The following is a 22,480-nucleotide window of genomic DNA, read 5'->3' as shown; positions in this document are numbered from 1 at the left end:
AGACAATATGTGATTTTGGCACATTACTATGCTAATTGAAAAAAGGAAGTCTAATAAGGAGTGATCTAAATAGAAGGGCAAAGGTGAGAGGGGAGGGGAGGGCAAAGGTGAGAGGGAGATGTTACACTTAGCTTCTCCTTGCCCATACAACTCTCAATGCCATCGATGGATTCTGGTCATTCTGTTGCAGGATTCTGAGTGTTTAATGGAGATGTGAGGAGTTACTATAAAAGTTAACTGAGGTTTATGGCACAGCAGATAAACGGGAAATCAATGACAGATTTTCCTAGTACATATTTGCCTTTTATATAAAGCTAGTTGCCCAGGAACTCTACTTTCATACTCTATAGTATTTTCCTCCCTTCTTTCCTTCTCTCTTCACTTCACCCTGCAGTCTGTTACCTCCTGAGAGTTTTAATTGATAGTTTGAAGTGGGGAGGTGTTTTTTTGGCCAGTTGACTGATTATTTAAAAAAACAAAAACAAGAACAGATTTTAGAGAGTTCAGCCTGTGGCTGCTACAAGTGGACTACTGGAGTCTTTCAGCCCAGTTAGGGAAGAAGAGAATCCCCTCAGGAAGCAGAAGTTCCAGTAGGAAAACCTGATCTATCCAGGGCTCTAAAACCCCTAAATCAGTAACGCCTAGCTTGCAGTGTTGAGAAGCTAAATTTGGAGTGTGAATTATTAAGTGCAACTGTGAGAGCTTCATCTTCACATATTTTATTAACTGAAATTTTAGTTTGGGGAGGAAAATGGTTTGGAGACCATTTTTCAGAGGAGCACCTTAGCCTCTAAAGATGTCTCCTAACTTGAGCTGGTCCTAAGATTTCAATAGGTCATAGTGATATTGCGTAAGGCCAGCTGATCCTAGGTGGTGAAACATGGCAAGGCCACTGGATTCCATGAGCATTGGCACTATCCATAAGACTCCACTAGCACTGTGAAGTGACCTCCTTGGTTGGAGAATACATCATTTTTGTGTGGAATGCAATAAGGCATTCAGAGAATCCAAGGAATGTGATGCTAGGACAGTAATGGTGGCAGGCGAAAGAAGAACTAAATTCAGAATATGTTATTTTGAGTGAGGACAAGTAGCTACTCCCTCTGGCCTAAGCTGCACCATGTTGCCCATTTCTTTCTTACTGTACGTGTGCTAACAAAAAAGGGAAGATGAAGCTTCCATGGTGGACATGCCTGGCCCCCAGGTACACCTTTTCTTTTGGTGTAGCTGCAGGCATCTCCCCATGCAAGTTTCCAGCTTTCTTACCTATGTTTGCAGCTCAATATTTCAGGATGCTCTTTGCTAGAAAAAAAAAATGAGGCCAGGTGCGGTGGCTCACGCCTGTAATCCCAGCACTTTGGGAGGCCGAGGCAGGCAAATCACAAGGTCAGGAATTCAAGACCAACCTGACCAACATGGTGAAACCCCATCTCTAGTAAAAATACAAAAATTAGCCACACCTGTAATCCCAGCTACTCAGGAGGCTGAGGCAGGAGAATTGCTTGAACCTGGGCAGGCGGAGGTTGCAGTGAGCCGAGATTGCACCTCTGCACTCCAGCCTGCGTGACAGAGAGAGACTCCATTTCAATAAATAAATAAATACATAAGAACATGATGAAACACTATGTTTAATTTAATCACACAAACCAAAGAAAATTTTATTTGTATAAAATGTGAGTTTTGCCATATAAAATAATGGTCAACCATACCGATACGGTCAATATGCACTCTACTGACTGTTTCAAAATCTTTCTTGCCTGTTATTTCTTCATACATTTTGTGCTTAGCCAGAGCTTCTACAAGGCAAAAAATGAATAGCAGCAAACATAAGAGGCGTAAGAAAGAAAACATTGAAAAATAACATAAAATTGGGATAACTATATCCATTAACTATTTTATAAAGTGAAGAAAGATGAGCATTATTTAAGTTAGCAGTGAAACATTTTGTTCCAGCTCAAATAAAAGCCCATTTTACCCAGAATCACAGTTTGAGACACACTAGAGACACCTCTGGAGATAGCTTTCCCTCACAAAACTTCAGTTTGAAAAAAGGACTCAGAGCAGCCTTATTATAAAGCACCAGTGATACAGACAGGAGGTGGAAATCCTGGGCAGAAGAGGGTGGTTCCCTGGAAAAGGCCCCACCCTCAAGTCTGAAGACCCACGGCCCTAAGTGAGGACAGGCGATTCTGTTTTTGTACCCTAAAAATTGCCTTTTGGCCCGCCATGCCCCCAATCCTGCCCCCATGTAAACCCTAGACCTTAGTGGGCACATGCAAGCAAGCTGCTGAATGTCGGAACCAGCAGAACAGCAATGACAGAACAAGAGGCAGAGAAAGAGAGGAGAAGGAGGAGGTCTGCATACCTAGGGGAGTTCAACTGGGGGGGGGTTGGTTGAGAGTCTTTCTCCCACCACTGGGTGGCCCAACTCAGGGGAAGACCACCTTCCCACTCCATCCCCATTCATCTCATGAGATGCTATGCCACAGAGTTTTCCCTTATGTCTGGGAAAACTCCATAAAAACCAAGTCCAATCAAGTGAAAAGATCCCTGGACTTGTATTCAGCAGACTGAGAGTCAACATTCAACTCTGCTTTTAGGCGTCCTCTGACTATGGGAGAGTCATTGGCTACAGATAATCTTATTTATCTCTTGTGGTCACAGCCCCCCTTCCTCATCTCTTATTTCTTCCTTATTTCTTTTTAGCAGGGTACCTAGCTCTCCAGAAAACCTAGATTCCCATATATTTGAAGGGGCTCTTAGTTCTCTTCACATCACAACTCCTATCCTCTTTTCCTAGTTTTGTATTAAAATTAAGTAATTATATGCCGTTGTTGACTGACCGAAACGGAGAAAATGTTTACCTCTGCCACTCAATAAAATCTTGCACTCATCCTTCGAGCCCACATGTGATCTGATTCTTCCAATACACTGGGCAAGGACTTGGGATGCAGAAGGTTGTCACTCTGGCCCCCTGCCCTTGGGATAAGGCAGAGGATCCACTAAGCTGATTAACACACAAGCCATCTGCAGACAGTGTATCTAAAAGAGCTTAGTAAGACACATCCACTTGGGCTTCGGGAGTCTCACACACCGGTCCCTAGACACTGCCCTGGGGCCGGAGCCCAGAAGCGCTCATGCTGGCCTCCGCGCCTGCCTGTCTGCATGCTCCCCCTACAGGAGGTTGAGCTGCAAGGTGACCAAGCAGGCCACATCCTTGTCACATGTCCTGCAGGGGGGAATCAGGGAACTCTTCTGTTGCACCAGCACTAAAGAGAAACTTCTCTGCTTCCAGAAGATACAAGGGGAAGAAAAAGGAAGAAAACAAAAACAAAAACAAAAACAAAAACAAAAAAAGCAACCAGCAATAGACATCAGAACACTCAGGGAATTATAGAATAACAGTAATAAATAATAGTAAACTTTTGTGCAGCATTTTACAGACTGAAAATGCATTTCCATGTACTTTATTGTAGTTCAGATGTTTACCTCATCCTCCAGATGTGGGAACTGAGGCAATAAAGGAAAAAAAGTGTCCACCTGAAGCAACAGCACCTACAGGTGGTGCTCTTAGTGCTGGTCCAATGGAGTCTACTATATGTATTGGGATCTGGCATCTGAGCCAGCTGAACTCAGGACTCAGAAGTAGCAAGCTGCTGAGCGGGCACGGCGGCTCACGCCTGTAATCCCAGCACTTTGGGAGGCCGAGGCAGGCAGATCACCTGAGGTCAGGAGTTCGAGACCAGCCTGGCCAACCTGGTGAAACCCCGTCTCTACTAAAAATACAAAAATTAGCTGGATGTGTGGTGCATGCCTGTAATCCCAGCTACTCGGGAGGCTGAGGCAGGAGAAGCGCTTGAACCTTGGAGGCAGAGGTTACAGTGAGCCGAGATGGTGTCACTGCACTCCAGCCTGGGTGACAGAGCAAAAATCCGTATCAAAAAAAACAAAAAATACTACTAGAAATATAAAGAAATACTATGTTATTTCCATCTTATAAATGAGGACATTGAAGCTTATATGAGTTAAATCATTATCACAAGATGGCAAGGTCGTAAGTAGTAGAGGTGAGATTTGAACCCTTGTCATCTGATGGCAGAGCCAGAATTATTAAATGCTAGGCCACAGAGTTTTCCCTTATGTCTGGGAAAATTCCATAAAAGCCAAGTCCAATCAAGTGAAAAGATCCCTGGACTTGTATTCAGCATATTTACTTAGATAACACATGTAATACATTTAGTACAATGCCACAAAATAATGTAAATGATAGCTATCAAGCTGACTTTTGCCTAAGACATCATTCCCCATACAACGTGATGAATTCCCTACACAACCACAAATGACAAGTTCAAAAACTCCTTGTTATAAAGAAAATTTGGTACATATACACCGTGGAATACTAAGCCATAAAAAGAATGCGATCATGTCCTTTGCAGCAGCATGGATGAAGCTGGTGGCAATAATTCTAAGCAAATTAATGCAGGAACAGAAAAGCAAACACCACATGTTCACACTTATAAGTGGGAGCTAAACATTGGCTATTCATGGGCCTAAAGATGGCAACAACAGACAATGGGGACTGCTAGAGTGGGGAGGGAAGAAGGGGGATGAGATTTGGAAAACTGTTGGGTACTCTGCTCACTACTTGTGTGGTGGGATCAGTCACACCAAACCTCAGCATCACATGATATACAAAAGTAACAAGCCTGCACATGCACACCCTGAATCTAAAATGAAATTGAAATTATATTTTTAAATAAATGAATAAAAATGAAAAAAAACAAAGACTTGGAAAAAATGGAGAATACTACCTTTAAATGTATAGTTCATATTATAATCCCATTAAATGGAAAACATGTAATGGAAAAAAAAATCCCATGCTTCTCTGGGCTGCCATGACAGGAGAGTAACAGGTCGTACTAAAGAGGTTATTCAAAAACAGTAGAGCTGTTCCTTCAGTCTATCCTTTGCACAACAGATAGGGCAAGTCCTGGAGGCCAAGGCAGCCTAAGTCCCAGACAATCTCTGTAGTCTTCCCTCTCCTGAGAACCAGATATCTCCCGCCATCATGAGGAAGAGTCGTTCATTCACTTCTCCTAATCTCCCAACATTTTCTTTAAGGATTTCTTCAATTTGGCCATCTTTGTATCCTGACATAAAGCTCTTAGATTACATGGAGATTTTGTTCTGATAGTTAATTTATAGGTAATATGCTTCCTACTTAGAATGCGTGTTGGTTAGGTTCCTGAGCTAGCCCACAAAATACTGTCTAACTCATACAGCAGAAATTATCGAAAGTATGGCATTGTTCAGAATTGGTTTTCCTCAATTTTTTTAAGACATGATGTCCTTTCTTCAAGTAAAACCTTATACAAAAATACAGAAGAGAAAACACAAAAAACAAAGCAATTCTGATACAACTGGGAAGGAAGAATTTGACATTCCCTTACCCTAAAGCAGCTTTTAGGAACCCCAAGCATTCCTAAAACTCGGGGGAAGTTTGAAATTATAATGCTGTTTACAGGCAGGCAGATCTCATTGTAATCATTTCTTCAACGCTTAACCTGATAAACAGTATCAGACCAGTTGCTTAACTCTCTGAACAAGTTTTGTTTTTCTATTTCACATGCCTATAGAATTAAAATGCTTAGCACAGGGTCTTTAGTAGATTAAATTTAGTAGATTAAATCTTTAGTAGACTTAAGAAAATGCCCTTTTATTTAAATAACTAATTGTTATCTTGTTAGGACTCCCCTCAGGAAAGGAAGAAGAAGGAAGTTAGGACCTAAGAAAGAGAAAAATGGACTAATTAACAGGCAGACATAGTTCAGGCATCCTTTCTTGGAGAACTCAGGAAGAAAGGATGGATTCTTATCTTACAGAGAAAATTATCATGGTTCTTATACTCTTGTTTCCTGTCTAGTATGCTTTCCTAAAACATTCAGTGGTTCCACCTTATCTCAACTGCACTCTAAAATAAGAGAAAGATAACAATCTCTATTGGACAGAGTATTGGAAGCAGCACTGATGTAGGGCTTGAACTCCAGACCAGTTTGAAGACTAGCTGAAATAATGAAGAGGCAAAAGCACCTCTCCCTGAGACACATCCACCAATGCCATGTCACTTGACCTCTTCCCAGTTTACCATTGTCATGGCAACAGCCAGAAGTTACAACCCTTTCTATGGCAACAAGCTAGAAGTTACCACATCTTTTCTAGAAATTTCTGAATAACCTGCCCCTTAACTTACATGTAACTAAAAGTAGGTATAAATGAGGCTGCAGAACTGCCTCTGAGCTGCTACTCTGGATGCACTGCCTACAGGGTAGCCCTGTTCCACAGGAAGCAGTGCCTCTGCTGCTGCTATGCATTGCCACTTCAGTAAAAGTTTCTGTTTAGCACCACCTACTTGCCCTTGAATTCTTTCCTGGGTAAAGCCAAGAACCGTGTCTGGCTGGGCCCCAATTTAGAGGCTTGCCTGTCCTGCGTCAGCACTCCACTTCTGCCTGATGTCAGTATATGGAGGTGCCATTTATCAGTAAGTGACCACTAAGGAGCAATTAACCTCCCAGGGGAAGATTTAGGACCACAAGGTCTGTCAATTCTCCCTCTACCACCACCTCTATGTCCAAACACATGCACCCTGAAGTGGTTCTTTGCATAACTCACCCTCAAAAATTTGGGTTTTCCTTTTATTAAGAAAGATTACAATTTTCTTTTTGTAGACAGTCAATAAATAAGAATATTCCTCTACAAAAACTGCCAATGCATTACTAATTTAAGTAAAAGGAAATTTAAAAATGAATAATAAATATGTTAAAATGGTGGTATTTTTTGAGAAGTCATTGAATTAGAGGGAGGAGCAAATGGCATATGGTGACCATGTTCCATGTCAAGCTTCACTCCTGTGTGGAGGCACATGACAGAGCTACTCTGCCCACACCTACTTTCTGCATGCAGAGCTGCTCTCGGGCTCTCCCTCCAAGGTGTTGTGGGCATCTAGAGCCAACTCACTACTGCTACTGTCTGGCTCCATATTTCCACCCAGCAAAAGAGGGTAAGAAGGAAAGCAAAGGCAGAGTTAAAGGGTGTCAACTTCCAAGAAAAAATGTAGAGATGTTCCCAAAGCACAGAACTTTTATTTGGAATTAAAATGTGAAAACAGAACTGCAATTTGGGATACAGGCACAACAGGGTGGCCTCTGCTATATCCAGAGAACAAAGGAAAACATTAGAGTTTTACTGGGGAAAGAGAAGGGTATGCAAGTTGTTTTGAAAGAAAGTTCATTGGCACTAGCAGTACCTTACAAGAGCTGGCGAGTTCTGATCAGCAACAGTCTGTAGTTGCTAGGTGGAATTTGTAATCTGGGAGTTACTGTAGGTCCCTTGCAGGGATTAGGTTTGTGAGATAGTGTGTCAGGCAAGTATTCTTGTGTAGGCAGCTAGCTGTCTTGGCGTGACTCATGTAAAAAGCTGCAGTTTGGAAAAATGTCCTGTGATAGTTCCTGTTATCAGACAAATCATGTGTGAGAGCCCTCTGTCAGGATCTTCCCCAACTCTATTTTGCCAGGGTTTGGCACAAGTGACTCCATTTTGAATCTTACAGCTTTCATAAGGGGTTCCTTTTCGTAAGTTCCATTCAGTGTTTCTAACACATTGGCAACCTCAACACAACTTATCTATTTATTGTTCATTTTTAAATTATTATCAAAAAGGGAAGAATTTGGGAGAGAGGACCTAGGAAGCCAGACGTATCATCTTGGTGTATTAGCAGTAAGGAATAGAGTGGTCAGCTCTTTTTTTTCTTCCAGCTTTATTGAGGTATAATTGACGAATGAAAATTGTATATAATCAAGGTTACAAGATGTTTTGATATACCAAAAAGAGTACCAAATTATGGGTTCTTGCTATACTAGGTATTTTCCTAGGCACTCTCTCAATCCTACCATTTTACCAATGAAGGAATTAAATAAGGCTCAGATAATTCAGGCAAGTTGATCCAGGTCACATAAATAGATAGGAATAATATCAGGACTCTTTTACAAGACTTATTTGGTTCTAGAAGTGGGTTTTTGTTTATTTTATTTTATTTCATCACGTCATGGCAAAGATGGACTTTCCTCAGGAGATGGGACTCTGAAGCAGACGGGTAATAGGAAGTGAATCAGAAGGCCAAGCTCTACTGTGTTTTAAGACACTGTGTCCTTGAAGAAGTCATTTAACCTTTCTAAGTCTTCCTTTCTGCCTCTGAGAAAAAACGTGTAAAGATTCCTTCCCTCTCTGCCTCACAGCAGGAGTGGAACAAAATAAAACATTTATGTGAGACCCTTGGCAAACTGTGGATTATGGTGCAAATATAAGATGTTGTTTTTAGGTAACAAGGCCCATAGGTTGTACAGACCCCTTTACTTCTTCTCTTGAGCTAAACTTTTCTCAATTACATAGTAAAAAATTTCCAAAACCACCTTCTCTGAAGCCATCAGAGATTGCCTAAGGCGAGAAAACCTCAAACGTCCTTTGGGGCCCAGATCTAACTTTTGTACTCCAAGCCATTCTCCATTTTTCCTTGGAATAAGTGATTTATAAAGCATTACAATGTTAAAGATGAATGTTCGCCCATCAGTCTAACAGGTAAGAGCAATGTGAAATGAGGCAGTGTGTGTCTTTTCAGCATTCTCAGGCTTTTCATTTTTTCTTAACCTTAGCCCCTTTTCCTCAATGCTGAGTTGAAATTCTTTTCTTATCCAGTCAGCAGACCTCATCACTTTCTGGTCATTTGGAAGTTTTCAAGAATTTGTATCATCTAAATCGCTATGTCATTTTCACATCCATGTCAAGTTTTCTCCTTCCCCAGAGACCACCTCCAGCAGTGAAGAAGGGGATTATGGTCTATGCTTTTACACTTCCATATTCTCCTTCTCCTCTTCCTTGACTGTTTCTTGGTATCCTTCCCAGCCAGATGGAAATTAAAGGAAAAGGCAAAGGTTCCCATGTGATGGATGCTATGGCAAGGCATCCGCGGGTACCCTCAGTGTGAGAGGACCCCAGTGCTGATTTCTTCTCATGGGCACATTAGTGAGTTTTTCAGGGGCCCCAAGTGCAGCATCTAACATGAGGTGAGATGCAATCTGCATGACCTATTTTGACCTCTCCCCACTACAAACTTAGTTTCTACTCTTGGAAGTCCATCCACGACCTCTCATCACTAGAGTCCCTTCTCCTCTGGACAGATTGCTTCACGACAGCCCTAGCCCAGCCATCTCCCCACACCCACCTGAGGAGCTTCAGCTTCCTTGTCCATTGAACACTGTTGAGTCCAGGTTGCACCACTACTTCCCTGGCTCCGCATCCACTACTGCAAAGTCTCCAATCCCTGCCACCTTTGGAATTCTCTGGGCAAGACCCTAGCGACTTTCTTTGTGATTTCATTGGCTTCCACACTCTGGGAGATGCATGATGAGATTTCTGAAAACCTTGCCCATGCTCCATGCTCCGTGCTCCACTGTATCACCTGGTGGGGAAGAGAGGCAAGAGTTTCTCAGTTCAGAGAGTGCCCAGCTGGGAGTGAGATGCCAGTCCCAGCTCCTCACAGGCACTCTTAATCTCCATGAACACTTCCTCTGCAGTGCCCTCCACACAGAGCACCACTCCACTCTCCCATGGGGAAGGGGATGTGAAAACCAAAGCATTCTCTAGCCCTGTAAGTTCCTTTCCTGGCATGAACGCTCTTTCAACCCTCATTTGAATGTCTAATCTCATATACACTGAAGTTTGGTGATGGAAATTGATAAACTTTAAATCTTGTCTCTTCTCACAATGCTCCTGCTGTAGAAAGAGTGGACTATTTTATATCTCCTAATCACACCATGTAAAGTCAGTCTCTTTGTCCAACTCATTCCCGACCTGAAAGGCTTTCCTTGACTCTTTTTTGTGCTACAGGGTACCTCCCAGCTTCCCTTACTCCTTGAAGTATTCCTAAATACCTTTAGACTCCCAGTGAGTTTCCTGTTAATCCAAAACATCTGTTATCTATATTCCTCTGGAAAATTAATCATGCACTATGTGTGACATCTCTTAAATAGTCAACATGAATAGTGTTTACATAGTGATGCTTGGAATACTAGAAAATGAAGTTTAAATTAATAACTAGAAATTTTAGGTGTAAAAATAATGATGTCCACAGTAATGGTAAAGGTAGGATTGTGTCAAGTACCAGAAGTGTAGAAAAGTAAATTTCTTTATACTTAGAACATGAGTTATAATCATTAGTGCAGAATTAATATCACATATGTGGGTGACCCAGTGGGGCCAGTCATTATGGAGCTTAGGAGTTTCTCTAGACCTTATAAATCAAAGGCCATGCACAGGTTTTGCTAGTGTTGTCAATGGTAGAATTAGCATGTCAACATTGCCCTTATGTTTTCTGAACCTGGTTCCAGTACCACTACTTGTGCATCGACTCCTGAATTTCAACTCTCAAGTCTCTTCAAACATCTGACCAAAGTCGAGACTTTTGTATATTCAAAGTATTTCTTGCCTTTTCAAAATTTCATGCTTTCAATTATGTTCCATTTACGTTTTTAAGAGGCTGGACTTTGGTGGCTTCAGAACTACGCTTGTTCAAGCAGATTCATCTTCAGTTTTCCAAATCCCAGCTGCTTTAAGTAAAGCTGTTGGTCAGTGAATGAGCACTGGTATGGTGGGCTGGCAGCAGAATCTCACGGTGCCCTAGCACACAGAGCACTTTGTCCTGTATCACAGTTTGTGGTGCCAACAAGACAAATGCACTAAGTCTCCCTCAGTAAAGATACAAGCGAGGGAGTCTGACCAAGCCCATAGAATTTTGAGTTTTGTTTTGAGTTGGAAGGTCAAGAGTCATGTATACACAAGAATAAGGTCTATCAACTTTGGTCAGAGGACTGTAGCTTGTGGGCAGATTCCAAAAGCAAATGTTGCTGACTGATGAATCTGTGCCCCTCATCTGGAGCACCATCAAATTGTCTGGACAATAGTACAGCTGGGCTGGCAGATCAAAAAGCTGGGCAGATGTGTTTGTAGACTGCGGAAGATATTCATGTGGAGTAAGTCACAGATGCTGGAGTACCTACATGCTGGGGAAGTTGGTAATATACTTGACCAGGACATGAGAGTGGAAATACAGTGTTTCTGCCCACTTAAAGGAAGTTGTTCTCAAACTCTTTAGTCTCAGAACCCCTTTACATTCACAATTGGTGAGGGCACTGTGCTTTATTTATGTGGGTTCTATCTGCTAATATTTACTGCATTAGAAATCAAATTGAGTCATTTGTAAAATATTTTTTAAATATTTATTTTTCATTCATAAAAAATAACATATTCACTTTGTGATAACATAAATATGTTTTTAATGAAAAATAACTATATTTTCCAAGGCAAAAGGAATTAGTAAGAAGAATGGCATTATTTTACATTTTGTAAATCTGTCTAATGTCTAGCTTAATAGAAGACAGCTAGATTCTTTTTTCTTTTTCTATATTCATCTATTATGACACAATACAGCATAGAGTATCTGGACAGTGCCACTATACACTAATGAGACAATGAGACTGAAAAAACAAAAACTTGGTATCATTATGAAAGTAGATTTGAAGAACCTGTGTGCCCCAGAAAGTCCTGGGGACCTCCTTGGATCCCTGAACTAAACTTCAAGAATATTGTCCTAGGGTCAAACCTACAATAGTACCCAACTGACCAGATTTGGTAATGACCATGGGTCTACTCATGGGGGTCTGAGTGATCTAAGAAAAGACTGGATCAAGGATGAATGATGAATTTGGATATGAAAAACCAGGAATAGACTGAAAACCCTAACACAATGAAGGAGAGTCTGAACAGTGAAATTATAAGGGAAAAGCTTGTATTAATAGAAGAAAATGCAAATAAGATTATGAACTCTGATTCCAATGTGGAGGCTGTCTTCCTTATGCTGTATATTTACATCCTCACCTCTGTCTGGATAATTTCTGATTTATACTAGAGTCAAAGCCAGTCATTGGTGGTAACAGTGAGACTTTAAGACTATCTCATAATTTAGATTAATTCTAATTTTCTGAGAATGCTCCGCTGTCTATAAGTGGAAGTACTTATAAAATCTGTAGTAAGAGTATTAGTAGTACCTATTAAATAATGGTTGCAAAGTTCAGGAATTTAAGTTTTTAGGATCTATAATCATTTTATTTTCTATGATAGTCAAACCCACATGTAATATTTATAATTTAAATTATTTCAGTGCCTGAAGTAAGGTTATACAAGATCTTCAATGGTAGAATTTTCCATGTCTGTAGCTACAGCTAGGATCTCTTCAGAAGAAATAATACTATTAGTATGTGTAATGCAAATGACTCTATTGGTAGCTATGGCATTTGGAAAAGTCTACAGGAAAATAAAGTGCATTTTTTTAGCATTACTAATTACATACTCTACTGTAATATTAATAACTGTTGGCATAGAAACCATTTGAGTGCCGGGGGTATCATCAGTGCTCTCGGTTATGGTATTATGTCATGTGACCCAAGAAACAAGTTGGGCTATTTCAATAACTACATCTAAGGCAATAGTATTTACAGGGCCTAATGTGGTGTTATCTGAGATACCAAAATTACCTGTGAAATCTGTAGCAAGGATATATAGGATATATAAAACATCTGTAGGTTAATTGATGAGGTTATAGGAATAATAACTATAATTTAAAATAATAAGATCACATATTATGGCTGCAAAATAAGCATCCACAGCTTCTTTGGTGAAACCTATAAGGTTTGTAAACCTTCCTAAACATGTCTGCAATGACGAGAGTGTCTGGAGTAGCTGTGTCTTTTATGGCTAGAGTACTAATATTTGTGAAAACTTAAGTAGCATAAGATAGAGTAAGATAGAGTATCTCATAACTGATTTTCTATATCTGTAATAGTTGTTTGTAGGTGTTATCTGAGGTAACTACCCTGCCTTGAGTAGTAATTATGGAACTTGAGTAGCATTTATGGCATTTGCAATATAAGTAGGTGCAGTAGCAGAGGTATGTACTGTACTATCAGGAGTGGTAGTATTTAAAGCATATTTTGTAATATTTGTAGTATCTGTGGTAGCACTGGTTGCAGTAATAGGTAAATAACTAGCCACAGAATTTGTTACCATATGGGGAGTTTGTGAATCTAGACCAGTAGCTGTTATTGTGTCTGAGGCTGTTATGATATTTGAAACAGAAATGTGTGTAGTGTTACCCGTAACACTGGAGTTATCTGCATCAGTAATATCCATGGTGCCTAGATTTGAAAGATTTGTAGGAGCTAATGAGGTGTGGCTTAAGGCCAGTGTTGTAGTAGTAGCAGAATGGGGAGTAGTGAACTGTGTGATGCGTGAGGTGAATTTGTCTATGGAAGTAACTGTTGTATCTGGACTCATGGTGTTATCTTTGGTGCCAGTAGCAGTGACCATAGCATCTATTATCATGGTACTTTTTGTATCAAGAGTGTTGAAAATAATGGTGTTTGCATTTGTAGGGGTAGCAAAATTAGTAATTTTATCAGTAGTGAATGTATTACTTGTTGGAAACACGCTCAAAATAGGAGTAATAGAGCTAGGAATAGAAGTAAGAGTATGGGTAGGAGTGGTAGGAGAAGTCTGGTAATAAGCAGTCATGCCAGGAATAGTATTATTACTTGTAGTAGTAGCATCAGTACTTGGAGAAGGAGTAGTTACAATAGGAGCACTATTACCAAAAGAAGTAGTTGTTATGGAAATACTATCACTAGTTGTATTACCAGCAGACATTGTAGCTAACAGAAAATTTGTCATAGAAGCATCATTATTTGTGCTAGCCACATCAGTACTTGTAGGAGAAGTAGTGTTCATAGCATTAGTACTTTCAGAGAAAGAAGTGGTCATAATGGAAAAACTGTTGCTAGTAGTGTCAACACCAGTATTTGCAAGAGAAGGAATAGCTGTAATTGGAACAGTATTATTAGAAACAGTATCATCAGTACTTGTATGAGAGGTAGCAGTTATATTAGCAACATTAGTACTAGTGCTAGCATTAGCAGTATTTGTTTGAACAGGAGTACTTATATTATTAATAGTAGTACTAGTGCTAACATCAGTAGTACCTGTTAGAGAAGAAGTAGTGGCAATAATTACAGTAGTACTAATGGTGGCATCAGCAGTACTTGTCAGAGAAGGAGTCACTGAAATGGGAATGGTAGCAATAGTACTCACAGTAGTACTACTTGTAGAAGAAGGCATAGTGGTATTAGGAACAGTATTACTAGTGTTAGCATCAGCAGTATTTGTAGGGGAAGGTGTGGTTGTAATAGGAACAGTAGCACTAGTGCTAGCACCAGTAGTACTTGTAGGGAAAGGAGCAGTTGTATAATGAACAGTAGTACCAGTTGTAACACCAATAGTACTTGTTGCAAAAAGTGTGGTTGTGATAGAAACAGGGGTAGCATTAGTGCTAGCACTAGTAGTACTTGTAGGGAAAGGAGCAGTTGTATCAGGAACAGTAGTACTAGTTGTAACACCAATAGTACTTGTTGCAAAAAGTGTGGTTGTGATAGGAACAGGGGTAGCATTAGTGCTAGCACTAGTAGTACTTGTAGGGAAAGGAGCAGTTGTATCAGGAACAGTAGTACTAGTTGTAACACCAATAGTACTTGTTGCAAAAGGTGTGGTTGTGATAGGAACAGTAGCATTAGTGCTAGCAGTAGTAGTATTTGTTGGGAAAGGGGCAGTTGTATCGAGAACAGTAGCATTAGTTGTAACACCAATAGTACTTGTTGCAAGACGTGTGATTGTGACAGGAACAGTAGCATTAGTGCTAGCAGTAGTAGTATTTGTTGGGAAAGGGGCAGTTGTATCGGGAACAGTAGCATTAGTTGTAACACCAATAGTACTTGTTGCAAAAGGTGTGGTTGTGATAGGAACAGTAGCATTAGTGCTAGCAGTAGTAGTATTTGTTGGGAAAGGGGCGGTTGTATCGGGAACAGTAGCATTAGTTGTAACACCAATAGTACTTGTTGCAAAAGGTGTGGTTGTGATAGGAACAGTAGCATTAGTGCTAGCACTAGTAGTATTTGTTGGGAAAGGGGCGGTTGTATCAAGAACAGTAGCATTAGTTGTAACACCAATAGTACTTGTTGCAAAAAGTGTGGCTGTGATAGGAACAGGGGTAGCATTAGTGCTAGCACTAGTAGTACTTGTAGGGAAAGGAGCAGTTGTATCAGGAACAGTAGTACTAGTTGTAACACCAATAGTACTTGTTGCAAAAGGTGTGGCTGTGAGAGGAACAGTAGCATTAGTGCTAGCAGTAGTAGTATTTGTTGGGAAAGGGGCAGTTGTATCAAGAACAGTAGCATTAGTTGTAACACCAATAGTACTTGTTGCAAAAAGTGTGGTTGTGATAGGAACAGGGGTAGCATTAGTGCTAGCACTAGTAGTACTTGTAGGGAAAGGAGCAGTTGTATCAGGAACAGTAGTACTGGTTGTAACACCAATAGTACTTGTTGCAAAATGTGTGGTTGTGATAGGAACAGTAGCATTAGTGCTAGCACTAGTAGTATTTGTTGGGAAAGGGGCAGTTGTATCAAGAACAGTAGCATTAGTTGTAACACCAATAGTACTTGTTGCAAAAAGTGTGGCTGTGATAGGAACAGGGGTAGCATTAGTGCTAGCACTAGTAGTACTTGTAGGGAAAGGAGCAGTTGTATCAGGAACAGTAGAACTAGTTGTAACACCAATAGTACTTGTTGCAAAAGGTGTGGTTGTGATAGGAACAGTAGCATTAGTGCTAGCAGTAGTAGTATTTGTTGGGAAAGGGGCAGTTGTATCGAGAACAGTAGCATTAGTTGTAACACCAATAGTACTTGTTGCAAAACCTGTGGTTGTGATAGGAACAGTAGCATTAGTGCTAGCAGTAGTAGTATTTGTTGGGAAAGGGGCAGTTGTATCGAGAACAGTAGCATTAGTTGTAACACCAATAGTACTTGTGGCAAAACCTGTGGTTGTGATAGGAACAGTAGCATTAGTGCTAGCATTAGTAGTACTTGTAGGGAAAGGAGAAGTTGTATCAGGAATAGTAGTATTAGTTGTAACACTAGTAGTACTTGTTGGGAAAGATGTGGTTGTGATAGGAACAGTAGCAGTAGTGCCAGTGGTAGTATTTGCACTGGCAGAACTGGTGATTGTCTCAGAACTGGTGGCATTGGTAGATGGAGAAGGATGAGAACTCATTGGGATGGTACTTGTCTTAGTTGGAGTAGGAAGTACAGGACCACCATCAATCCAAGTAACCTCAGTTAACTTTTCCAGGTTGATAGTCTTCTCAGTCAATTGAATAGTTAGTGTCTGCCGGAAAAGAAGAGACAATTTAGAACTTCTTAAACCTCACATGTAGGTCACCTCTTAAATTACAATTTAACAAAAAATGATGGATTCATTCTTTTCCAGTAACAGGATATAAACATTCCTTTTTGGGTTAGGTCACGTTGATTTTGGTCAGATAAATACAAAAAGATGCTCTGTGTGCATAATCCCTCTGCTGGAAATCTTTTCTTTTCACTTCATTTAGTCAGAACCTTATTGTTTACAAATATTTGTAGCTGTGATTAAAACCAACATTTATTTCAATCTCTTTGCTTTGCCGTTGGGTTTTAGTCCTCTTGACAGCAGACTAGTTTCATGTTTTCCTCATTTCAAACAGTATGGTGTCTGGCACATAATAGGCATCAGATATGCCATAGGGTTTTTAAAAATAAGGTATTCAAGGATTTTCTGCACAATCTTAACTAGAAGCAATTACTTGCAAGGAGTGGTTTTGAACTCAGTAGTCCAGGTAAAATGCTTTAAGGTAAATACCCAGAAGAGCCTAGAGGGAGAAGATCATTTGAGTGCTCAGAGGGGCCATTTTCCAAAGTCCAAATACCATCAGGGCACTCATTTCACCTTTTAGAAAACAAGAACTATGGTTATCCATTTTCACTTTTCTAAACCATCCCTTATGGGTCGCTGGCTCCGTATTTATGATGTCTTATGTTCTAAAAGTGAGACACTTTTTTCTTTGTGGTTGCCTTTGGTAACTTGGTATTTCATCTTCCAAAATTCTGGTTTAGTTGGTTCTAGAATCCTCTAGTAGGGCCTGCTATTTATGTCCCCCTGTTTTATCAACCTTTTCTCTTATACCGCAGGTGGGATGTATTCATTTGATGATTACCACAGTTTACTGCCAATTTTCATCTACCTGTAAGATCCATCAATTTGACCAGGGACATGAATAACTGCAGGAAGCATGAGGGTGACCTTCAACAGCTTTAGGGAATCACACTTTCTTTTTTTTTAGCCTCTGCAGCAGAAATAAGTTTTATTTTGCTAATGTGGAAGACTAACCTATCAAAACATAGCACAGTCTCTTTGGTAAATACATGGAGAGGATCTCATCAGGCCAGTGATCACTGACCCCTAGGCTATACTGGAAAGACCATTAATGTTGCACATTTTACAATATGATCCAACATTTGCAACTTTTCAGGAATGTATCTATTGCACGTATTTATAACCATCTAATACATGAAAATATAACAATGATAATAATTTTAATTGTTAGCAAAATTATTGGTGATAATTTTGCAGAATGATAAAATTTACTTGTGATATGCTAATATTCCTTTCAGACCTACCTGATTATAAGGGTCACTCTTGAAATTTGTCTCCATAAATTGCTGGTTGTCATAGGTGAAACTGACTTGTGTCACATAGGTATTCACACCCCAGATTCTAATATACCCAACTTTTAGTGGATTCGAGTCACTCAAATACTTATTGTGTATGGTCTGGATTTGCAGGATGTTCTATAAAGAATTTATAAAGAGAAAAAAATACATAACATATTGTTGATAGACTATGGTCCATATTAAAAGATTGACAAACCTAAATTTACTTTTGTTATATCACTTTGCTATTTCTAGTTATGTATTTAAATTTTTATTGGTACATAATAATTATACATATTTATAGAGAACATGTGGTATTTTGATACATGTATACAATGTGTAGTGATCAAATCAGGGTATTTAGGATATCCATGACCTCAAATATTCAACATTTGTTTGTTTGCTTGTTTGTTTTGAGATGGAGTCTCATTCTGTCACCCAGGCTGGAGTGCAATGGCGTGGTCTGGGCTCACTACAACCTCCGCCCCCTGGGTTCAAGCGATTCTCCTGCCTCAGCCTCCTAAGCAGCTGGGACTATAGGTGCGTGCCACCACACCCGGCTAATTTTTGTATTTTTAATAGAGATGTGGTTTCACTATGTTGGCCAGGCTGGTCTCAAATCCCTGACCTCGTGATCCTCCTGCCTCAGCCTCCCAAAGTGCTGGGATTACAGGGGTGAGCCACCACACCCAGCCACATTCATCATTTCTTTGTGTTGGAAACATTTCAAATATTCTTTTGTAGCTATTTTGAAATATACAATAAATTGTTGTTAACTATCATCACCCTACTATGTTAGCAAACACAAGAACTCACTCCTGCTATTTAACTGTCTCTTTGTTCCCACTAACCAACCTCTCGTTATGGCCCCCACCCATTCCCAGCCTCTGGTTACTATACTTCTACTCTCTACACACTTCGTGAAGATATACTTCCTGAGTGCCTGCTATAATAAATTGGGTAATGCCAAAAATAAGTTTATTGTACCAGCATTATGAAAGTTACTTTCCCTATAAGTATTCTTTTTTTGTTTGTTTGTTTTTTGGAGACGGAGTCTCGCTCTCTCGCCCAGGCTGGAGTGCAGTGGCGCAATCTCGGCTCATTGCAAGCTCCGCCTCCCGGGTTCACGCCATTCTCCTGCCTCAGCCTCCTGCGTAGCTGGGACTACAGGTGCCCGCCACCTCGCCCGGCTAATTTTTTGTATTTTTAGTAGAGACGGGGTTTCACCGTGGTCTCGATCTCCTGACCTCGTGATCTGCCCGCCTCGGCCTCCCAAAGTGCTGGGATTACAAGCGTGAGCCACCGCGCCCGGCTATAAGTATTCTTATAATCATTTTGAAAAGAAAATATCATTATTGCTATCTTAGAGATAAGGAAACTGAGGCTCTGGAAAATGAAGTGAGTGGTCCAAAGCAACAGGGCTAGATAACACAGGTAAAGTTGGAAGCACAAGGTGCCCCTGTACATAGTACTGCATGAGTTAAATTTAGAGTGAACAAAGAAGTGTAGCAAACAGTCCCTAGACTAAGGACAGTGTGCAAGAAACAGGAAGTTAACCAAATCATGAATTGTTTAAGTATCAATACAAGGGTTAAAATAATATGACATAAATTATGAGGTGGCACATGATGAAGGCCCGAATGAAAATCATAGTGGATATTTTTCATGGATGTGAAGAGAAAGGAAAAATTACATGGCAGGAAGAGGGTCAAGAGAGAACTTAGGAGGACATGTAACTTCGGAACTCCTGGAAGTACGGGAAGGATTTATTATGAGACAGGAAATAGGGGTACAGGGACACATTGAACAAAGCCACCTTCATTGAGGAGTGCAAGGGCAACCATAGCTGGTGCTGAGCAAGCAGAGACGTGAGGCCAGTTAGGTATGTAAGGAAAGATTTTGAAGATTACATGCAATAATCAAGGAGATAGTTGTAGCAGAGGGAAGCTATGCATTTCTCAATTATGTTGGCTGCAGTAGGAAGAGAAAAAAGAAACATGTTCAATTGGCATTATGAAGACTTTTGCTACTGGGCAGGCAGAATCAAGGAAAAAATACATAGCTCAAAACAAATGGGTGTACTAAAGCTAGTTCTTATTGATTTGAGAGAGTTGATTTTTAAATTTCCTAGAATTCTGCAAGCCAGCTGATGCTTCAAATTGGTTAAGATGGTGGGAGTAGCTACACTACAGAAATTAGCAAATGTTACAAATCATCTCCCACCCCCACAAGCTGGTTTACCAACCAGGAATAGTTATCCGTCAGGGAAAGTTGGGAGCTTTCTTTCATTTCAGGCCCTTTATTCTTAAGGAAAAAATCTATCAAACATCACAGAAATAAGAATTCATTTATCAGAAAAATGGAATTTTGATGTTAGATGTTATTAAAGGGCAATCTAATGTTTTACAATTTTTTAAAAAACACAGATTAAACAAGGTATCTTTACAAATTTGAATAATAGCAGTAGAAATAGAACTAAAATTCAGAACTTCCAGATCATTAAAATAATATTCATTAAAATAATATTTGAGAGGAAAAAATATGTACAGTCTTCAACCCAACTGCTCTTAAGGGCAGAGAATACACAAATTTAATTAGTATACAAAGTCTGGCAGTTAGTTTCAGAGAGGCCAAATGCAGGATGGAACAATATGACCTGATAATCATGTCTATGAGAATAATTTGAAGGTCTTAGCTGACCATGAGATTTATATGAGCCAAACATCTGATGCATGTGTTAAAAAATAACACAATGTAATAACAGCAGAAAAAATATAGAATCTAGCTAAAAAGAGGTAGTAGGCAATATGGAAGTCTATGCCATCTTATAAAAATATAAGGAAAACTATATATGTAATTGAGCATTTTCTAGTAGTCACATTTTTTTAAAAAGTGAAAAGAAAAAGGGTAAATTAATTTCAAAATATATTTTATTTACATGATATAGCCAAATGTTGTTATTACAACATTTTTCAATATAAAATTATTCATGAGATTTTTTTTTTCTTTTGAGGCAGAGTTTCACTCTTGCTACCCAGGCTGGAGTGCAATGGTGCAATCTCAGCCCACCACAACCTCCACTTCCTGGATTCAAGTGATTCTCCTGCCTCAGCCTCCCGAGTAGCGGGGATTACAGGCATGTGCCACCACGCCTAATTTTTGCTTTTGAGTAGAGACAGGGTTTCTCCATGTTGTTCAGGCTGGTCTTGAACTCCCGACCTCAGGTGATCCCCCTGCCTTGGCCTCCCAAAGTGCTGGCATTACAGGCATGAGCCACCACACCCAGCCAAATATATATTTTTTTAAATTATACTTTAAGTTCTGGGATACATGTGCAGAAATGCAGGTTTGTTACATAGGTATTATGCATGTGCCATGGTGGTTTGCTGCATCCATCAACCCGTCATCTACATTAGGGATTTCTCCTAATGCTATCCGTCTCCTTGCCCGCCACCCCCGACAGGCCCCAGTGTGTGAAGTTCCCCTCCCTGTGCCCTTATGTTCTCATTATTCAACTCCCACATATGAGTGAGAATATGCAGTATTTGGTTTTCTGTTCCTGTGTTAGTTTGCTGAGTGTGATGGTTTCCAGCTTCATCCATGTCCCTGAAAAGGACATGAACTCATTCTTTTTTATGGCTGCATAGTATTCCATGGTATATATGTGCCACATTTTCTTTATCCAGTCTAACACTGATGGGCATTTGGGTTGGTTCTAAGTCTTTGCTATTGTGAACCATGCTGCAATAAACAGATATGTGCCTGTTTCTTTATAGTAGAATGATTTATAACCCTTTGGGTAATGGGATTATAACCCTTTGGTAATGGGATTGCTGGGTCAAATGGTATTCCTGGTTCTAGATCCTTGAGGAATCACCACACTGTCTTCCACAATGGTTGAACTAATTTACACTCCCACTGACAGTGTAAAAGCCTTCCTATTTCTCCACATCCTCTCCAGCATCTGTTGTTTCCTGACTTTTTAATGATGGCCATTCTAACTGGCGTGAGATGATATCTCATTGTGGTTTTGATTTGCATTGGGAAGTATGACCATTTTCACGATATTGATTCTTCCTATCCATGAGCATGGAATGTTTTTCCATTTGCTTGTGTCCTCTCTTATATCCTTGAGTAGTGGTTTGTAGTTCTCCTTGAAGAGGTCCTTCACATCCCTTGTAAATTGTATTCCTAGGTATCTTCTCTTTGTAGCAATTGTGAGTGGGAGTTTGCTCATGATTTGGCTCTCTATTATTGTTGTATCAAAATGCTTGTGATTTTTGCACATTGATCTTGTATCTTGAGACTTTGCTGAAGTTGCTTATCAGTTTAACGGTATTTTTGGCTGAGGCAATGGGGTTTTCTAAATATACAATCATGTCATCTGCAAATAGAGATAATTTGACTTCCTCTCTTCCTATTTGAATAAGCTTTATTTCTTTCTCTTGCCTGATTGCCCTGGCCAGAACTTCCAATACTATGTTCAATAGGAGTGGTGAGAGAGGGCATCCTTGTCTTGTGCTGGTTTTCAAAGGGAATGCTTCTAGCTTTTTCCCATTCAATATGATATTGGCTGTGGGTTTGTCATAAATAGCTCATATTATTTTTACATTTGTTCCATCAATACCTAGTTTATTGAGTGCTTTTATCATGAAAGGGTGTTGAATTTTATCAAAGGCCTTTTCTGAATCTATTGAGATAATCATGTGGTTTTTGTCATTGGTTCTGTTTATGTGATGGAT

General features: G+C 39.9%; 1 protein-coding gene across 1 annotated transcript in view; it reads right to left on the bottom strand.

Annotated features, from left to right (window-relative positions):
• Window positions 1-12,965: 12,965 nt before the first annotated feature.
• MGAM2 (maltase-glucoamylase 2 (putative)) overlaps window positions 12,966-22,480 on the bottom strand; it is a 108,639-nt gene continuing 99,124 nt past the window's right edge. Inside the window, exons 46-48 of the mRNA XM_055281470.1 lie at window positions 17,706-17,876; window positions 15,681-16,377; window positions 12,966-14,468 (exon numbers count right to left, since the gene is read on the bottom strand). Of these exons, the coding sequence (XP_055137445.1) occupies window positions 12,997-14,468; window positions 15,681-16,377; window positions 17,706-17,876 (2,340 nt within the window). The 3' untranslated portion in view covers window positions 12,966-12,996. The remainder of the gene's footprint in view (window positions 14,469-15,680; window positions 16,378-17,705; window positions 17,877-22,480) is intronic.

The sequence above is a fragment of the Symphalangus syndactylus genome, chromosome 6 (genome assembly GCF_028878055.3).
Source record: "Symphalangus syndactylus isolate Jambi chromosome 6, NHGRI_mSymSyn1-v2.1_pri, whole genome shotgun sequence".
NCBI lineage: Eukaryota > Metazoa > Chordata > Mammalia > Primates > Hylobatidae > Symphalangus > Symphalangus syndactylus.
This window is presented reverse-complemented; position numbering and strand designations above follow the sequence as displayed.